Genomic DNA, 21,718 nt, shown 5'->3' with positions numbered 1-21,718 from the left:
CCACCTCCCAGGTCTTGGTGGAGGGGTGATATCACAGAACAGTGGCACAGGCTTTCAGCCCATCAAAGAATTTGATGTACCTACGGCCATGAATTCCGGCACAGTCGCGAGTTGGAGCTCCTCACACATTTCTCTGTTCCTGGCCCGCTGGAGTGAAGTTCCTCGTACTATTCGGCTCAGGAGGGAGTTCTGGAAACTCTGTAGTTTGGTCAGTGTTGTTTTGTAGAGGTGTCTCATGAGTGGTGCAACATAGAGCAGCGTTGCACGTATGATGGCCTTGTAGATCTTCAGCTTGAGACGGAGCAAGATCTGCCGTGAGGTGAGCAGGTGATAGAGCGTATACGACTTCTGTCGGGCCAGCTTAATTCTCTCCCTGACGTGACTGGAGAAGGTGAGATGCCTGTCGAGGGTCACGCCGAGGTAGAGGATGCTATTGGAGAGTTTCCGACCCTCACCATCCACAACGAACTGCTGGGATAACCTGCACGAATTCCTGCACGTCTCTCATGAGTCGGGAACATAGTTCGCTGAACATCTGATTCATTTGGGTCATCAAGTTCATCATGAGTAGCTGTAGATCGAATGAGCCGGATGGTGGTGGTGGGAGGGGTTGCTGGGCTCCCACTTGGTCAGGTTCAGGAGAAGCTGGAGAGTCCGGTACGGGCTCTGGCGCAGGTGCTGTTGTGGCCGGCTGGAGAAATAACGAGTAAGCCGTGGTCGTAGTCGTGAGTGGTTGGGCACGACCTGCCGCTAACGGCATCGTAATGGCTGCTCCTCGTAGTTCTTTTCTGGCTTCCCATTGGTCCATGATCTTCCGGCGTGCTTCACACCCACGGAAGGACGCTACATGATCCTTCTCACAGTTGGTGCACTTTGGGGCTACCATCCTAGGGCAGGAACCGATGTTGTGCACTTGGGCACAGCGCACGCGCGCCTCCTTGTACCCACAGTAGTTCTTGGTATGACCGAAATGCTGGTAGCATCGGTAGCATTGAGGTGGGCCATGTTCTTTCCGATGAACGAAATGTTGGGCAGCGAATAGGCACTGATCGATATGGCGTACCTTCTTGACGTCTTCTATAGTGACCTGAACTGGTGACATCACTAATCGATTTTTGAAGACGCCTAATATCGATAGGGGTAAATGGCAGGCAGCCTGAACATCTTCCAAGGGCATGGAGATGTCTATATTTTTAATGATATAACGCTGCTGTGTTTTTCCTTGTCGTGGGGCATAAGTGTGATGCCCTGTTTGTAGCAATTTAAGCCCAGTTACAACTGCGTCTCGGTCCGCCACGGTCTCTAAGAAAATTTGTACACCCCCTCCGGTTATACGCACCTGGTATTTATTAATGCGTAAATGAGCCAGGTATAATCTGATCTCCGGAATTTGCTGGTTAGTGACGACGACTGGAGGCGGTTGGATAGATTTTTGTGGAGAGGTCTCGGTTTCTGTTTCGGTAGGTAGAGCTTTCAGCGGGTCGTAGGGATTGGGATCAGTTAACATTACCATACTTTTCCTGACTCGGTTGTTTCTTCAACTTCTGTTTAATTCCGGTCTTCTTAACAGATTTTGGCCTGCCTACGAACGCGTCTTGCGTGTTGAAGTATTTGAAGTACTGGCAACGACAGTATAAATATCGTCGTCAGAGTCTGGCGGCAGGTTTGCGGCTTGAGTTGGCGCAATGGCAGAAGCCATCGCTCTCCAGATTTAATAATTAATTTTGGAAAGCGGTTATAACTGGCTCGGAAAATCACAGTTGAAAAACTGAGTCTGTGTGTTCGCACTGCTCGATCGAAGGAGTGAATAAATACGCGTCACTATTTCACAGTTCCGCACAATTAAAATATTAATAAAATGTACATGATAAGTGATAAATCCACATTTGTCGAGGTCTGGAGAATCACTATAACACTATATTGTCACTGAGAACAAAGGCCTTTGTTCTGAAAAAGTACGTTACAATGTCGTCACTAACTCGAAGCACAGAGCGTTACGGTCGCTATGGCAACTGGCACTGAACTAGATCGCCGGGTCATTTTTTTATTTTCAAAACCTCTTTATTCATAAATATATATACAATACGGATTTATATGTACAATAATATAATATAAATACATTTTTACAATTTTTCTTGTTTTACCTTACGGCATTATAAGATTAGCAAAAACATAGTCCGCTGAAGGCGGTTTTACATTTTGTGGCTCTATAGCCGGGGGCTTACAAAGAATGTGAGGGACATTCCGGCTGGTTGTGGTGTGGTGACTTCAAGCTGCAGAGCCCGAAGTCCATCCCTCGCCGAACACGTCGACCAGGGGACCGTGCTTTGCCACCTTCCAGGTCTTGGTGGAGGGACGATCTCTCGGAATAGGGGATTGGCACAGGCTTTCAGCCCATCAAAGAATGTGATGTGCCTACGGCCTATGAATTCCGGCACAGAAGGGAGTTGGAGTCGGCGAGCCACCAATGGAAGATGAAGATGAAGATGACAGCGAAGAAGCAGTTTGAGACCAGGAGGGCTGCGCACTGGAGGTGACAACCGGACGGATGCGGACCAGGCGTGTTAGACGTACCGGACGGATGCTGGTGGATAAGGTGTAGCTCCATCTTAATGCACTCAACCGATTGCTGGGCTGCGCCACAGTTGAAATGTAATTGTCCCCAAAAAATTAAATGGTTCCACCATTAATTTTGTATACCATATATGAAAATAAAGTTAAAAAAAAAAAAGATGTTTATTGGGAGCAGTGGCATGCGCAATCCTAACGCACTACCCCACTGTTGCCGAATCCCATATGGCAGCAATGCCAGGAAGGGAGAACAAAAAAAAAAAAAAAAAAGGGAGTTGGAGCTCCTCACGGATTACTTTATTCCTGGCCCGTTGGAGTGTGGTTCCTCTGACTATTTGCCGAAGGAGGTAATTCTGGAAGTTCTGCAGTTTGGTTAACTTAGTTTCGTAGAGGTGTCGTATCAGTGTTGCGTCATAGAGCAGGCTCGGACTTATGATGGCCTTATAGATCTTCAGCTTGAGGCGGAGCAAGATCTGCTGTGAGGTGAGCAGGTAGAGTCTATACAACTTCTGTCGGGCCAGCTTAATTCTCTCCCTGACGTGACTGGAGAAGGTGAGATGCCTGTCGAGGGTCACGCCGAGGTAGAGCATGCTATTGGAGGGTTTCCGACCCTCACCATCCACAACGAACTGCTGGGGTAGCCTGCTCATTTTCCCCTTCTGGAACGACATTCCGTCTTCGACGGATTAACCTTGATGCCGTCCTTGTTCAGAGCAGCGACTATGGTGGAAGAGGCAGTCTGTGCATAGCGTAGGGCCAGCTTCCAGTTCAGCTCTCATACTGGAAGCGTAAACACCGATGTCGTCGGCATAGGCTGCTACCACTGCCCGTGTGGAGTAGCTAGTCTCCCATCGGGCGCCTCCCCAGGTGGCGGTTAGGGGGATTCTCACCAGATATGGTGGGAACCTGGGAAATAAAATACCCGGGTTGGACCAAAACTAGAATCAAATCCAGACTCGACGGTTCCTAGAATAGGCGACGTACTGGTCAGCGTTTGTTCCTCAGGCGGCTGTGTTTTACCTGGCAGAAGAAGAAAGAATGGGTGTCGGAGACACTGAAAAGGGTTTCTGGCATTATAAAAGACCTGGAAGGTAAAGACGAAGAAGCCCGCATCCTCTTAGAACGTAAGTCCGAGTGCAGGGCTAAAGGAAGAGGAAAGGGGAATGAGGATCGAAGAGCAGTAGAGGAACTGAAGACGATGGGAGTAGTGCTAATTCCGGTGAAAGAGAGGAGGAAATATGAGGGCGCGGAACCGGCCCCAATGCCCCCAAAGGTCCAGCCAGATATCGTTCTGTAGGGAAAGGAACCTTAAATCGGATACCTCTACAGACGGCGAAGAAGAGGATAGCGGAGGCTGGGAAAAAGTCGCGTGAAGAAAGAGGAGGAAGAAGAAGACCCCAGCCCAGGATGTGCCTCCGAAAGAAGGGCTATAGGAGAGGAAAAAACTTACCTTCGCTGGCGTCCTTGCGAGCGTTCATGCCATTCCGCTTAAACCCCAGGAGACGGCGACATATGTCACACTCAAAGGTAGCGCAGCGGGATGGACTGCAAAAGATATATACAAGGAACTCCCGTCCCAAGAAGAATTAAAGAGCATTGGGGACATACAATAGATAAAAATCACGCAAAAGGGCAGTCAAAACTCAGGCCATACTAATAAGAGGCTCCACGGACAGGGCTCATCCTGTCACCCTGGATATCCAAGGAGAAAGGGTGAGGAGGTGACATATCTTGGTCTGAAGATAAGAAGAAGATTCGATGCCACTTCTCACCTGGTGTATCTAAAGGACAAAGTGACACTGTCACTCAATGGATTAAATAGGATAGGGGGTGCATTTTGGGGCCTCAGGTACCCTGCAACGATGACCATATATAAAGGTGTGATCTTGGGTATACTGGTAAGCATCCCCTGCCTGGAGCCAAACCAAAACCTCACGCAGATACAGAAGAGAAGACTGGCCACCATACAGAGATTGGCTCTGATGAGGGTCACGAAGACATACAGAGCGATGTCACATAGGCGGTGCAGGTGCTGGCCGCAACGGTGCCCCTGGACCTCATCCTCAGGAGGATGTCCTTAAATATGAAGTAAAGAGGCAGGGACTAGAAGCGCTACCGGATGAGCTCCGCGAGAGGATCGGCGAGACTCCAAACTTGTGGAAGAAAATACTGCGGGAGGACTCAATGCAGAAGTGGAATGGACGGTGAGTAGGAAGCCAGAAGGGCGCTACTTTGAGAAAATTCTTCACTACCGTCCTTTCTAGACTGAAGGCTAAATGGGTCATCCCAGACTATTGGGTCTCACAGATCCTAACAGGACATGGGGGTATCGGGGAAAGCTGCAGAGCTTTGGAAAGAACATCGACCCCCGGTGCCCCACGTGGGTAGTTCCTGAAACAGCAGAACACGTAATAGTGGATTGCTCCGCCATGGAAGGACACCGAGCCAGGCTGTTGAGAAAGACCGGGATTTTCGCCCTTGCCGAGTCGGTCTTTCCCTGGTTGATGGAAGAAGAGAATTATCCCTTCTTCAGGGAGTTCATTTACGGATGAAAGGAGGTAGTGGGCCCAACACATTTCCCAATGGGAAGTGTTCCGGTAACCTACGGCAACGGAAAGATTGAATCAGAAAGGCTGCCATGTATAGGTTCAGAAGCGCCCATGTGGCCAGCATCAAAAGCTTGCCTCCTCCAGCGCTCTTGGTGGCAAGAGAAGCGACCGAGACTAGGTGAGATAGCCATCTTGTCTTCAACCAGAGAAGCGTTCATCCTTTCTTTTGATTCACTCGTCGGTAATATCCACCATGAGTGAGTAGATTTACTTGAGAGGTTCCCAGCAGCAGATGGAGGGAAAGCTTGGAGATGCGGGGGAAGAAGGAAGAAAGAAGTAAGTCCACATAGCAATAGTTAACATTCACATCATCATCAACCACCTCAATGTTAGATCTACAATTTCCATAGCCCAGTCGTACAAAATTCTACTAACAATCTAATCACAATGTTTTCTTTCGGTCACCCCCTACACCTTCTGTAACATAAAACAGTAGAATTTTATTACATTTAATCATGTTTCATTTTTCAATTATACAGTCCACTCAAACCCTACCAAACAACTAAAAGTGAAGTGTGTCTTACAATGCGGTTTAAGGTATACTTCATACAGAGAAGGACTTGACCGCCCAACATCGCGAGCTACCAGAAGAAGATGAAGCTGGCCCAGACTGAGACCAGGAGGGCTGGACCAGCCTGGTAACTGCAGGAGGCACCCAGAAGGGCCTACCGATCGGATGAAGAACATTGGGAGCAGTGGCATGCGCAATCCCAGCGCACACTACCCCACTGCTCCCGCACCCCATATGCCAGAAATAGCAAGGGAGGGGAATAAAAAAAAAAAAACGGGGAATTAAATCATTTTTTAAGAGGGAGCAATTTCCAGATGGGAAAAATAGAAGCGAAGTTGTCGGAGAATCTGTTTAACAGCGAGGACGCAAAAGCATTGCAAGCAGATGTACGTGTAGAGAAACCGGAATAGGATATAGTCGTTTACCAACGTCCCAGGATTAATATACTCATGTGGCGGAAAATTGAATAAAAAGACAATCCCAAGAGAAGACAGGAAACACAGAGTGAAGATTTATTGCAGCTATCACATGTAGAAAGTCCAAAATGTAGCGAACCATAACATGATTTTTAGCGACCTATCGCCTCTTTCATATCAGTAGAGGGTTTCTTGACAAATGAGGTCCCCTGAAAACCCACCACTGGTGATGACAAGTGAAATTCCTCACCGAAAACTTAGCAGAAGCACTACGCTAGAGTGAATTATGGTCCGTACGCCAACCCCCCAGGATCTGAGGAAGGTAGTGACGGACCTAGGAAGATTCACCGGTGAGCACAGCAATCGCTTTTGTAACTCCCAATACTGCGAACAAACATCAACTAAACTAACTTTGCAGTGTCAACACTGCAGAGATCGTGCAATCGCAATAGCTCTAACTCGTCGGTTGAAAATGTAATAAACATATCAGACTCACTGACTGCCCACTAAGCCTTCGACAACATTTATTCAGGCGACCCTGGACTGCATGAGGCATCAAAGGATATGAAATAGCCGATGAGACAGAAAAGAAGCGCTAACCCTTCCAGGACGCGCAACCTCTAAGAGATTCGATATTCCAAGAGTAGCAAGCATTGTTGACCAACAGACCTCCAAACAAACTGAAAAAAATTAAGAAATTAGACCAGATGGAAAAAGAAGTTAGACCATGGAGCAGCAACCGCTAAGAGGAAGTTGTCTTAACGCGGTTGAGAATATGTCACACAACCCATAAGACCTGAAGTATCTAGGGCAAACAAACCATAAGACCTGAAGTGCTAGAGCACACCTATACTTCTTTATTAAGGAATATTCACTCAAATACCGAAAATGAAAAACAGACCAACCATGTCTTTGAATATTATGTATTTTATGTCAGAAGATTAAATGAACTATTAATATTAACTATATATCAAAAACTTTGGGAAATGAGGAAAATATATCTAAATAATACCATATCGTTATTTTCGAAAGGGTTTCTTATAAATATAACTATTTTTTATAAATAAAATACAGGCATTGATAACCTACAGGTTTTACAACTTAATTTTCAAAGCAACTAATCAACTAATATTGCTAATTACAAAAGAAATCTACCAGTTATGTATTTTCATTTAGAATAAAAGTGTTAGAGGAATGTGTTTTACATTAATTAATTGTGATATATTCTGTCATAAACAATGTTAAATTTGTTAAACAATATTAGAGTTTAAGACTAAGACTATCTTATTATCTATTTCTTCTTTAATTCTGTCAAAATGCCATCATACCTTCTCATATCTGATCTGGCGAGGTTACACCAAGGCTAGGTTTGGTCTAAGATAAACCTAGTTTCCTTGAAATCAAATATAGTCGTTTGATTTAGGTTTAATCTTGACTTGAATTGTAATTAATTCACTTACAACAATATTCTTTTAATTGTCAAAAAGTGATCAATCGTAATAATATTTTTCTTCAAGTATGCTTGCCCTATTCATTTACGTATTTACTGAGTATTAATTATGTTCACTTAGTTATTAGATTAGGATTTATATGTTGACATTGACATAGATTAAAGTGAATGGATCCAAAAATACATCAAACCCATTTTCAAGTAATTAATTACTTTTTTTCTTATATTGTATACAAGTTCAAATAAAAATAATTTCAAAATTTATTGTAGATTTGAGTAGATTTCAACTGAAAAAGCTGATGTATAAAATCGTGCTTTTATCGAAGTAATTTGAGTGCATAACTAACGGAATATGTAGAAGTAGTTTCTTTTTTTTTCAAAGAATAAAGAACTAAACACAATTTAGTTTATAAAATAAAAAATACAATAAGCAATCCTGATTATATTAGTTTATTAACTCTATTTACATAATCATTTTATTTTTATTGATTATTGAACAAATTAATTTATTGTTGTAAAGTTGATTATGAAATGTAGTGATACTCTGCTTAGCTTCGTCTTGCTGTGCAGTACTGATTGGTCGAGACACACATCACAGGATGATATGTGCAGATAATAGTTATGATCTTGGATCTTGGTCTATTGATTTAATTATGAAAGGCGTATAATATTTTCATGCCTATATTTAGTCTTTGGTTTCGAATTTCCATTTTAGTCTTGATATTTAAGTTTCATCTCATGCTCAAATTTGATCATGGTCTCCGACGTCTTCAGGTAACAGTTAGCTCAGGTAATTATCCTTGGAAGCGACGTGCCTTGACTCATACATGACATTCTTTCAAAATCATATATGTAATGGGCTGCTTGAAGTTTAAGATTTAAAAAAAAAAGGAATTTTAGTTCAGCGGGTATATCGAAAAGTTTCGAAAAGATAACTTTCCTGGAAAAGTTATCGCAAGTAGCAAGTCCAAAATGTAGCGTACCAAAACATGATTTTTAGCGACCATTCCCTGTATGATATCAGTGAAGGGTTTGTTGACAATTGAACGGTGGCATTAACCTGTTGAAGATATTCATAGGTTTCAACATATTCATCAATTTATGTAAGTAGATAATATTTAACTTGTTAATACTCACGCAATGGTTCCCAAGCAACAGAAATGGTCAAAGACACAACAGCGCATCTTTGCATAACAGCATTTATTAAAACTTATACAATGCACTTTATCTTCAGTTGAAAATTCGAGATGTATTCCTGAAATATTTTATGCATTATTGGATCATATTCCTAGATGTCTTTCTTAAAATCTGTGACTTGGAGCAAAGTTAATTAAGTTTCTTTTTCTTTAAATAACTACGTTTTAGATTGTAGTTGTACAAAGATTAAATTTTAATCTCAATAACTTATGTAACTAAAATTCAACAACTCATGTCTTTGAATTAATTGAAGTTATCAATTTATTCTTTGGAGGACTAGAAGTGCAGTTCGCAAATAACACATTCAAGAAAATGAAAAAAAAATCACCAATTGCAGAGCTGATTTCAGAAAGTTCATGCTTCTTAGAGACGTGAATGGCATTGGTGAAGAAATTGAGGAATAGATGGAAATATACAATGAGTATGAACACTGGTTCGAGATTCATGACTACTCTAACGTTGAATAGAATCCTGATCACTGACGTCAATTCAAAGCTTAAGCTGTCTAAATTTTCTTTATCTATTTATTACATTGTTCATTTAAATGTTTTATCTGAAGAGATTCAAAAATGACGCTTTTTTTATTACGTGACAGGGTCATAAAACTTAATCTAAGTGATTATTTCCAAGAACTTTATAAGAACTTAAGCCTATGGGTATGTTAAAACGAACAGGATAAGTCGCTTGATTTGTAATATGTCTAATGTGAAGACTTGTAGCCCAGAAAAAAGCAGTTTACGATGTATGAAAAATTTTAGCCCAGATAAGTAATTCTCAAGCTCGTTTTTATCTTTATAGATAATATCTATATTGTATTTTTTTTTTTATAATTCTTTACATTATTGATTTTCTTGTTTTGCTCCTATTTAATTTATTTATCCGTCTATGTTAATGAACTATGTGAGTCATATATAGTGAGTTATATTACATATAGTTTTTCTTGTCTTATTTTATTATTTATTTACTTCTCTCTTCATCTAATACGTCTATATGGTATGACTGGGTCTTTATAGCCTTAAGGCTTATTAACTACTACTCATACAAAGATAAACTATTTAATGGTTAATTTAACTAGCTTTAATTTAAGTGCTGACTAACATCTGTACGTCTTATGGTACAACGTTTTTCATAAATCAAATTTATTGTCTGAACAACTAAAAATCAATTTATTTTAGCAAATATCATGAAAACTACTATTCGTACGAAGATAAAGGTAATAAATTACTTTATAGTATATTAAAGTTGCTTTAATTTAAGTGCTAATCGACATCTATATGTCACATAGTTTCTGAGATATAGATTTCTCAAAATAAATATAACTATTAACCTTTCAGTACATTTTAATGAAATGTTGCGTTTTAAAAAGCTATATCTCGAGAACCATTGGACGTAAATAGCTCTATTAGGGCTAATATTTCAGAAACTTTACTCTGCTTTAAATAATGTTTTCTAGTATTGTTTGTAATTTTAAAGATATAGAGCTCCGAATGAAAAATTAATTTTTTTTAACGTTTTGGAACAGCCGCCATTTTTTATTCCCCCTACCTATACTTGGCACTCATAAATTTTGACTTGTAATTATACATAGTTTTCATTAAAGTAATCAAAAATTGAGGTGAAATAACTGCCTTTTTTTACTGTATGGGAAAGCATATATAGATCAATCGGTTGGGATGTGGTGTTTAATGAATGGATTGTGAAGCTACGGCGAAAAGTAAAAGTAGGTGGAGGTATATCACGGTAGGATTGGCCTAGACTGCTAAAGAAGTGTTTGGAGAAAAAAAAAGACATCCTCGTAACTATTGGTTTGACGAAGAATGTGTACAGGCTATCCAGAAGCGGAATGAAAAAAGGTTAATATGGATTAGTCGAAAGACATGGCTCAGTTACAAGGAGTACAAAGATGCCAGGATGCACTCGAAGAGATTAGTTAGAAGCAAGAAGAGGGAAGCATTAAGGAAGCAGATTGATGGAATTGAAAATTAAAGAAGTTGAATTGAGTCCCGCAAGTTCTAAAAAATGGTGAATAATATTAAGTGTGGACCGATCAGGAGAGCCAACCTAATCAAAGACGATCATGGCAACATACTAATGTTTGAAGGAGATGTGCAAGAAAGGTGGCGGGAATATTTCAAGAGCCTATTGAACCCGAGAGAAGCGGAGAATTGTCTGGAAGATCGTGTACAATCACCAGTGGGTATTAATGATGAAGATTTGGAAGCCATTCCACCCGATGTAGAGGACATCGAAGACATCTTGTCTAAACTTAAAAAAAATAAATCACCCGGTAATGATGGACTCCCAGCAGAATTGTTTAAAGGAGGGCATCACGAAGTCCACAGGGAGCTACAGGACCTGATAGCTCAGATATGGGAAGAGGAAACCATACCGTAGAATGAGGCGGTAGTAGTGCCTATATACAAGAAGAAGGGGTATTCAACGATATGCATCAATATCGAGGGATTAGTTTGCTTAACACTGCATATAAAAATTGTTCCATATCCCTGTATAATAGGCTCTTTCCATATGTTGAACAGAAACTGGGTGATTATCAAGGTGGGTTCCGGCCCAATAGGTCTACTATTGATTAAATCTTCGCCCTGAGGCAAATCTCTGAGAAGATGAAGGAACATCAGCAGACAACTTGGGTGCTATTCATTGACTTTCGGGCTGCCTATGATACAATCGTGAGGAGTGAGCTCATAGTGGCTATGTGTGAACTGGGGCTTCCCAGTAAACTCACCCGACTAGTAAAATGCACAATGGTGAGCACAACCTGCCAAGTAAAATCCTGTGGATTATCAGAGCCTTTTGAAGTGGAATGTGGCCTAAGACAGGGTGACCCAATAGCCCCTCTCCTGTTTAATATCGCTCTACAAACAATCATAAATAGAGCAGGAATAAGTCAGGAAGGAACAATATTCACAAAGATGAACCAAGTTCTGGCCTATGCAGACGACGTCGTCATCATCGGTAGATCCCTGCAGAGCATTAGGACTGCTTTCGAAGCAATGGATGTCGAAGCGAAAAGAATGGGCCTGCATATTAATGAGGAAAAAACCAAGATTATGCTGTTGGGTAAGAAGCCTCTGGACCAGAGGATGAGTCGCTTGGAAATGGGCCCCTATAATTTCGAAGTGGTAAGAAGTTTTACTTACCTTGGCTCTATTATCAACGAGAACCAGGATGAAGAAGAAAAAGTTAAAAGCAGTAATGCTGTTGGAAATAGAGCTTATTTCTCCATTGTAAGGCTAATTAAAAGCAGACTTGTTAGTCGTACCACCAAATTCACCCTGTACAAAACGTTAACGATAAGGCCAGTCGTCACATACGGTGTAGAAACTTTGATGCTAAGTAATAAAAGCATTAACCTGCTAGACAGGTTTAAAAGAGTAATTCTGAGGAGAATCTTAGGGCCCGTATGCGAGAATGGTAAATGGCGAAGAAGGAAAAATGGTGAACTTTTTGGGCTCTATAAGGAATGTAGCATCTCCGCGTACATAAGGATGCAGATGCTTAAATGGCTTGGCCATGTAATGAGGATGAGCGAGGAAAGAGTGGCTCATAAACTGTACAGTTACGTTTCGGATGGTGTGCGGCAACGTGGTAGACCGAAGGGCCAATGAAGGGATGCTGTGAGGCGGGATCTGCGACAACTTAGGATCCCAGTTACCCTTACAGAAGATAGAAAAAGATGGTTGGTGGTCGTTGAGCAGGCCAAGGGCCGCTTCTTGCGCCTGTTGTGCCAGTAAAAGAAGAAGAAGTTTAATGAATGGATGGATGAACGAAGAGTGAGGTCAAGGATATAGATGGGTATTGTTAATTTTAAACAATTTGAATAGGAATAAAACAAAGAAGGTATTACCTTCGGGAGATTGGGTAGAGCCACTTTACCTCAATATACCAATGGAACACATGAGAGCGCTAGTGAAACCTTAAGATATATCTTTCCAAGTAATTCATGAATCTCTTCAGTCTCAACTCTATACCAGTAGATCAAGGAGCCTAAGGAATTTATTGAGAACGACTTAATGAATTTTAATATTTTATTTATCATTGAAAATAGCCTTTATCACTTCTATTCAGTTCCCAAATGTGAGAAAAAACCAGATATTTTCTGTTTGAAATTTGATTATGTTATAATAAATAATTAATTTAAACAATTAGTAAAAAAAAACTAGAGCAAGTTTTTAAAAATATAATTAGGTTATAAAAAAAATGTTTAATTAACGTTATCAAGAGAAAGCCTTATAACAATGAATATTAAGAAATTACATTTTGTAGGTACAGGTATGAATGAGAGCAGATATGGGTAGAAATAAAAATAATTTTAATCTTATTGTTATTAATTTTGGAGATTTTAAATTTAATCTAGGAGCATTAACAAGTGCGCTTCTAGAAAATCTTGTTATAAAAAAATATCAGTCGTGGTTATAAATGACTTAACAGCTTGAATCAGAAAGGATCAACCCAGGATTGTTATCTTTCCTTGTCTTCTTAATATACGGGTATATGCAGCATCGAACACTTCGATAGGCCAACACTAAACACATGAATCCGAATCCAGATTATTTATATTTAAATATTTCTAAATTAGTTTTGTCTTCTAGACTATAACTTAAAGTCATACAGATCATTTAATTAATCACCATATCAACATCAAACTAACTCAAACTTATGCAAGGTTATTTCCTATCCTAAACAGAAATTCCAAACTAAAACCAGAAACAACTGTTCTTATATTTAAAACAATCCTCAGGCCACTGCTGATGTATGGCTGTGAAGTCTGGGGAGCGACATCTTTCACGAAAAGGAAAAACTACAATCTTTTCAAAATAAAGTCCTAAGAATCGCAGTTAATGCTCCTTGGTTCAGAAGAAATAGCCAATTGCATCGCGAATTACAAATGGAATCAATAGAGGATTGTATAAAAAAAACGGTTCATGAAATTCCATTCCCAGTTGCCAACAGTTAAAGGAGCAGTGACCTACAACCTGGGAAACCCAACCTGAACCCGAAGACTGAAGCCCAGACTGCTGCAGGACATTCTTTTATAAATTTTTAATAAATATAAAATTAATTCATAGTCACACTACCTCTATTTACTTATTATTATTCATTTTATTTATTCATTATTATTATTTTTTTTCTCTCTTCCCTTTTTCAAATTAACTTGTTTTTTTTTACTATTAGAAGGCAATTGTTTGTTTCATTTAAGTGTATCAATATCATTATTTTTTTTTATTAATTTTACTTTCCTCTTTTATTAAGAAGCATTATTCTTATCTATTTATTTTATTATTATTTTTTTTTCTTTTAATAAGAACATTTTATATAGTTAGGGGTGTCATTTGTATGACTATACCCCCTCATAATCAACTGTTAAAAAATATATATAATATAAGTTATATCAACCATGTAAGGCCAAGAGTAAAATCAAGATCACTTAATTGTACTCAAAGTATGCCAAACAGATTCAAGTCAAGTGAAAACGGTACAATTCAAGGGTTCTTGTCAACATGTACACATCAGACCTTAGAGGAAGGAATAGAATGGAGTGGCTAAGATGTCAAGTCAATTGAAGCCAAAAAGGCGGGCTTATACGGCTGACCGCATGTTAAGGCTGAGTAGGGGATATCCCAATGTCACACAACTTATACCTAGATTGTGTTTTGTTCTTATATTGTAGTATTTTTCTTCGTTTTCAAGTAGTAATGAATATAATACACGTTATATTTGTTTTTCAATTCAATATAAAGGTAAATTTCGATCTTTGTGATGAAGCTTTGCTGCTCTCAACTTTATTCATTCTTTAATAGTAAAGGAGTGTAGTTTTTTACTTCCACTTACCTTCTTCTTATATGAAAAAGGTTTCTATCGTGAAAACAATTTTTAGTATCGATAAAAAAATAATTAGAAAATAGTTTATAATTTAAATTAATCATTTGTTACATATGTTATAACCGCTAAATGTCTGGTCTGTCCGCTCACAAAGCCGTCAATACCGTTCCATCAAAGATTAAAAAAAAAAAATATATATATGAAATTTATTTAAGGTGAAGGTAAATTTAAAGAAAAAATTATTTCATCATTAACAAAATATTAATAAATTATTAACAAAAGGTTAATCAATTAAAAAAACATTTCATATGCACATTCTAGAATAGACTCATAACCTGTTTTTTTTTCCACAGGCCCTAAAAGAAGAAATATTGATTCAATGTACACATTAGATAAATATATACAGGATTCTTTTATCTCCTTTTTCTCTAGGGAGTCTACATTTTAAGGAGTGTTTGAAAGTATATCAATTTTTGCGGAGTATAATGCTAGAGGTATATAATGTGTTGGGTCCTGGATTATTTATGAATTTGATAAAACAACCTTAAAACTAAATCTAAGAACTGCGTGTCCTTCACGTAGTTTTTTCCCAATGCACCGGAGGGAGTGTTGGTGTCAATGTGTTAAAGAGCAGATTTGTGAGGAATTGTAGTGAATCGAAGAATTTGATGTGACGGCGTTTGATGAACTCCGATACTGTGGGCAGGTCGAAGAGTTGATGTAGTCTTGGAGGTATCTTTTTCTTCCACGACGTCATTCGGATCATCTTCCTAAGCTTGTAATCTTGATTGTTCTGAAGGAGTCGCTGAGTACCATCTGATAAGTGGATGAACAACGGTCCTCTATAGAGTAGTGCCGGCCTCAGAATACTCTTTTATACCTGGAGTTTCAACCTCAGTGAGAAAGCCGGTGAAGTGGGGAGAGGTTTAAGGCGGTACAATTTTCTTCTGACCGTCCTCGTCTTTTGATAGAGATGGGAAGAAAGCTTGAGATGACGGCCACGCCTTATGCGAAATATACTACGGAATTAGAAGGTGAGCTTACCGTGTCCTTCACATGGAGAGTCTTAGACAGTCTTGATATCTTGAAATGGTTGTGCGTGAACTCATCACAGACAGTTTTGGCTGAGACGTAAAGGCGGATCCACATGTTGGCCGCTCGCCACGAATCGGAGGCTTGTACAAATGCTCGGTAAACAAAGAACGGGCCATCCACGTCAGTGTTATTCAGAGAGGCAAGCATGGCGGACGTATAAGTGGTTTCAGCCAATGCACTGGGATTATATTATTTTTATTACAAAAAAAAGAAAATGAAAGGAAATTAAATATAAATAAATAAGATTAAATATAAAACTTATTATAAAAATTAACCCCAACCTCCTAACAGCTCTCAGTTGCAACTAGACAAAGAACAATGGTGGAGATGCTACACGAGCGCTCTCACGAACCCATTTAATCTGTGTCCAAAATTCGACTCTGGACGGATCGGCAACGAGCCTAGGCCAACTCGTACAAGCCACCCATCCACATGCTCCTGCATGTCCGAGTTTGCCTTGGCTTGGCCAACATGTAGAGGCCCCTTAAAGTTGGCCAGCTTTTGAACAATCTCAGATCATACAACTTCAGCCTGATGCAGAGCTGTCTCGGCTTTCATACTGCTGCTATAGATGAAATGTCGTCAGCATTAGTGACGATCGTTGGCTTCCTGTAGTTTTTGCCAACTGTATCAGCAGTATAGATTGGCAAGACTGGTAAGAGGACTGCTCCCTGTGACACCCCTCAAGTCTGTGGGATAGGTCTTGAGTGCTCATCACAAACCCGCACAACGTTGGCTAGAAGAATTAATCCAAAAACACCTGACAATACTTATCATTGCTTTAAAAACTTCTCGGTGTTCTGTTCTTAAATCAATTGATATAATCTCTACTGGAATTTATTAGGATGAGTGATTTGCATTGATTAAAATGTCATTTTCATCATGTACACAATCAAAGGCTGACTTACCTACATAACAACCTAGTTTATGTCAGAAGATTAAATTATTACTATACCAACAAATAAATCGAAAGAATTGGGAAATAAGGAAAATATGTCTAAATAAGGCCATATTTTTTTGTCAAAAGAATTTCTTATAAATATAGTCTTTTTTTTCTAAATATTTATAAATAAAATACAGGCATTGATAACCAACAGGTTTTACAACTTAATTTTTAAAACAACTAACCAAACAATATTGCTAACTACAAAAGAAATCTACCTGTTAAGTATTTTCTTTTAGAATAATGGGAAGAGTTTTTCAATTTATTATTGGGTTGTAAAATAAGTTCGTAGCGTTTTTAAATTTTGTCCTCTCTGTTTTTGTAAAAGCATGCTTACTTTGTCAAAAGATTTCCATATTCTAAAAAAAGATTAGTTAAGGTGCTTTTAGGCATCACTTTTAACCAAGATTCCTTATCTTTAAGTGCTTGCTAAAAATGGAAGAGAAAAAAATTCATTTTCGTCATTTAATGATTTTTTATTTCCGAAAATGAAAATCCGCTGCACAGGCGATTAATAAAATTTGCAGTGTGTATGGCGATGATGCCTTGGGATAAAGAACCGTTCGTAAGTGGTTCGCTCGGTTCAGAACCGGAATTGTTGACTTGGAAGACGCAAAGCTCAAAAATCTGGGAAGTTCTGGGAGGACGGAATTAAAAACTTACCTGAAAGATGGCAACATGTAATAGATCAAAATGAGTCATATATAATTGATTAAAAATATTTACAAGAATCTGAAGTCTTTACTGAAATCACACAGTGAAACACGTTACGAACTTATTTTACAACCCAATAGTTTTGATATATTCTGTCATAAACAATGTTAAATTTGTTAAGCAATATTAGAGCTTGAGACTAAGTCTATCTTACAAGAGGATTTCTTCTTTCATTCTGTCAAAATGCATTCATTTCTTCTCAGATCTGATCTAGCCAGGTTAAACCAAGGCTAGGTCCTAAATAAAGGTAGTTTCCTTGAAATCAAAAATAGTTGTTTGATTTAGGTTTAATCTTTATTTATATTGAGATTAATTAATTCACTTGGATTAAGATTTAAATGTTGAAATTGACCCAGGTTAAAGTGACTAGATCCAAAAATACATCACACCCATTTTCAAGTAATTAATTACTTTTTTCTTCTTGAGTATACAAGTTCAAATAAAAATATGTATATATATATATATATATATAAAGTCACGGTCTGAGTCAGATGTTACTTCGATGCCAGCTGACTGAGGAGATCTGCTGATGGAATGTACCGAACACAATAAAGCTAATTTTTTACAGCAGTCCAAGCGTGTCAGTTCTTTTTCCTTCTTCTCTTTTTTGACATTTTGCTTTCGCCGATACTCAACGTATATATATAAAAATGGTAGACCGTGTAACTTAAAATATGAAGAAGATGGTCTGGGATGCGGTCAAAAAAGAACAAAATAGTTTCAACAATTTAATGTCGGACGTTTCGCCACTTTGCTGGGCTTCATCAGGGCTAAAAAGACAAAGAACATTACAACAATAACATACAAATAGGTAAATTAAAGTAGGATAAAATTAATGATAAGAAATTATATATAAATAAAAGGAAGGAAAACATAAAATAGTATTAATACAAAATAAACTTGAATAAACAATGATAAGAATAAAAAAATACGTTAAAATGGTTAGATTATAAAATTTTAAAAATACAGACGGAAAATGAAGAAGAAAGTTGAAATTAAATAAAGATGAAAGAATAAATACAAATATTTGCATTTATATTTCAAATAAAAATAATTTAGAAGTTTATTGTAGATATGAGTAGATTTAAGCTGAAAAGGCTAATGTATAAAAGCATGATTTTACCCGAGTACTTTGAGTACATAACTAACTGGTTTCGAATTTCCATTTTAGTCTTAATATTTATATTATTTATTATATATTAATATTCAAGTCTCAGTCATCGCTAGTAGAAAGTCCAAAATCTAGCTTACCATAACATTTTTTAGCCACCCATATCAGTGAGGGGTTTCATCACAATCGAACGGTGGTAGTATCCTGTTCAAGATATTCATTAGTATCAACATATTTTCAATTTATGTAAGTAGTTGATATTTAATTTGTTAATACTTACAAAAATGATGCAATGCAACAGAAATAGTTATTTTCGCAACAGCTTAACCATCCATTACAGCAATTATTAGTACTTCCACATTGCACTTTATTTTTACGTGAAAACATACGTACTCCTGAAATAATTTATGCGTTATTGGATTCATATTTTTACATGTCATTCATAAAATCTGTGACTTGGAGCAAAGTTAATTAAGTTTCTATTTCTTTAAATAACTACGTTGTAGATTGTAGTTGTACAAAGATTAAATTTTATGTGCAGAAGCAAAGAATGTTCTGATTATTTTTTTTAATGCCTCAACAACTTATGTAAAGCCTCATATCTGAAAACCTTTAATTTGTTTTCGAATTAAATTTTCTTGAAAGCTATAAACAGCTATAATATAAGTATTTATGCCTCCAAGCCACATATGAACTTGTATAGATGTATGATTTCATTTACATTCAACTCATTACTTTCCTACCAAGCACTAGAGGTATAAAGGCATGGAGGTTGTATAACTCTAATCTCCTTCTGAGCATAAGTAAAGCCAAAAAGTGGGAGGATTGGCCACAATCACCAAGCTACAGGTGACTTGACGTATGACACAATCACACCTCACGTGGTATATTTAAAGTATAGTGTGTGCCACTTTCACTCAATAGACTAAACAGGATAGGAGGTGTGTTTTGGGGAATGGCAACGATGATCATATGTAAAGGTGTGATTCTGGATATTTTGAAGTAAACATTCCTGTACTTCACGCATCCACGCACTCACGCACGTGGAGCGGTACCTCACGCAGGCACAAAGAAGAGACTGGCCGCCAAACAGAGATTGGCTCTGCTGAGGGTCACGAATACCTACACAATGGTGTCACATGAGGTGATGCAAGTGCGGGCCAGAGCGATGCTCCTGTTCCTCATCCTAAAGAGACAGGGACTGGAAGTGGTTCGTTGAGACCCCGAACTCATGGAAGAAGATACTGCAGGACACACTTGAGGAGTGGCATAGCGGGTTGGTATCAAGCAAGAAAGACGCTACATTAAGAAAATTCTTCCCACTGTCCTTTCACGATAGGATAAGTGGACCCACCTAGACTATGCTAACAGGACATACAGGGTTCCGGGAAACTTGAAGAGCTTTGGAAAGAATACCGACCTCTGGTGTCCCACATGCGGAGTTTTTGAAATAGCTCAATGCATAGTAGTGGATTGTTCCGCATTGGAATGACACCGAACTAGGCTGTTGAGAAAGTCCCTACCAAGTCGGAATTCCCCTCTATGATGTAAGAAGAGAATTATCCCTTCTTTAGGGAGTTCGTTTACGAGTGAAAGGACTATACGTATTTCATGATGAGAAAAGCTTGGCCACCTCAGTAAAATAAACAATTGATTCCCAAAACAAAAAAATTAAAATGAAAAATAAATATGAAACCTCCTTAACATTATTATATAATTTCATAATAAGAATATAACAAAATAAAATATTTATTAATCTTTGGGAGCAGTGGCATGCGCCATCCCAATTCATTACCCCCTGCTGCTGCACCTCGTATGTCAGAAATGGCGTAGAAGTGGATATGAAAAAAAGGTTACCTGATGTAAATAGGAACATTACAAATTACTATATTTGTCTACAACACTCTAATCTCATATTAAACATGTAACAGGCCGATCTGGTATTAAATAAATAAATAATAATATTTCGTATGAACTCAATATAACCTGTACTAAATGTAAACTTCTAAACCCATTTTATGAGGGAAATGAGGAAAGGGATACCCTGGAATTTGGAAAATGGACTGAGTCTGCTCCCAGAAAATGGACGGGGCACATCACATTTCGTTATATCTGCTGCAATTGAGTAAGTTAGTAGTCCTTAGTCGAGTCTGAGTCTGTTCGTTAAACTAGTTAACGTCTTTTAAAGAAAATATTAAATACAAAATATAGTTTGATACGAAACGTTTTCATCGAGTAGTAGCGTTTATTTCACAGAAGCTGCTGTTCATCAAAACAATCCATAGGAATCACAGTTGAGCAGTTCTTGATTGTATTTTTGATTTTGTGTATAAAAATAAAATGTTCATTAGCATAGCATATTCAATAGTACACCAGTAAGTTACCGAATATCTGGCGCAATTCAATTGTCATCCAATTTCTAAAAAACGGAAAAGATAAGCCATCCCATCTAGCTACCGCCCAATCTTTCTTACAAGTTGTATCTGCAAAATATTGAAAATAATGGTCAATAGAACATTAATATGTATCCTAAAAAAATATAACCTTATACAATCATTCCAATCGGGATTTCAAAAGGCCGATCCACAATTGACAACTTAATAACTTTGCAGACAGTATGTTGTATGTACAGTTAACAGAAACAAATGATGGCAGTCTGTAAATATAGGTGTAAATGTCAATAATTTTTTTTAAAATTAAAGTTGAAAAAGTGGAAACAATCTATATGTAAGTATTTAAATATGTAAAATAAAAAGATAAAAGAAATAAAATAATGAGTATAAATAAAGTAATGAGATAAAGTAAAATTAAAGTTACGAAAAAAAAATGAGAAAAGAGAATATGTGTAACGAACGAGATATGTAAAGAGAGACTGAAAGAAATAAAATATAATGTTATATAAGCCAAAATGATTAATTAGTAAATTTAACAATAATAAAATGTGGTGAATACAACCTCATAATGTGGGTAAGGAAGAAAGAACAAACAAGAATAGAGAAGAAGCAGGAGTGTATAAAGAAAAATGAAATGCATAAGAAATGAAGGTACTGACTTGATGCAGGTTTCAAGCTCACGAGCAGTGGGCGGGTGTATGGCCGTATTTAGAGTTTTGATCTGTATTGACGAACTTAGATACATTAGGTAACAATTCATAATGTAAACAATATTTTATGGCAAACCAATTATCTGGATTATTTCAATCATTCAATCACTTTATAAATTTATTTTATGGCAATCGTATTGTTAACCCCATATATATA

The 21,718-nt window shown here is 38.0% G+C and overlaps 1 protein-coding gene and 1 long non-coding RNA gene across 2 annotated transcripts in view; one reads left to right on the top strand and one right to left on the bottom strand.

Moving 5' to 3' along the window:
* Window positions 1-10,773: 10,773 nt before the first annotated feature.
* On the top strand, window positions 10,774-11,148 carry LOC136796573 (uncharacterized). The gene has a single exon (XM_067050650.1). The coding sequence runs from the start codon at window positions 10,774-10,776 to the stop codon at window positions 11,146-11,148; it is 375 nt and encodes a 124-aa protein (XP_066906751.1).
* Window positions 11,149-17,639: 6,491 nt separating this feature from the next.
* LOC136796580 (uncharacterized) overlaps window positions 17,640-21,718 on the bottom strand; it is a 7,372-nt gene continuing 3,293 nt past the window's right edge. Inside the window, exons 2-4 of the long non-coding RNA XR_010844313.1 lie at window positions 18,739-18,853; window positions 18,599-18,662; window positions 17,640-18,117 (exon numbers count right to left, since the gene is read on the bottom strand). This is a non-coding gene — a long non-coding RNA (uncharacterized lncRNA). The remainder of the gene's footprint in view (window positions 18,118-18,598; window positions 18,663-18,738; window positions 18,854-21,718) is intronic.

The sequence above is a fragment of the Halyomorpha halys genome, unplaced genomic scaffold (assembly GCF_000696795.3).
Source record: "Halyomorpha halys isolate HHAL.00 unplaced genomic scaffold, Hhal_1.1 Scaffold832.1, whole genome shotgun sequence".
NCBI classification, from domain to species: Eukaryota; Metazoa; Arthropoda; class Insecta; order Hemiptera; family Pentatomidae; genus Halyomorpha; species Halyomorpha halys.
Note: the sequence above shows the minus strand (reverse complement) of the source record. Positions and strands in the feature narration are given on the sequence as shown.

Bases quoted from the DNA above. Each gene is read 5' to 3' on its own strand.
- LOC136796573 (XM_067050650.1), top strand. From the start codon at position 10,774: ATGGTGAATAATATTAAGTGTGGACCGATCAGGAGAGCCAACCTAATC.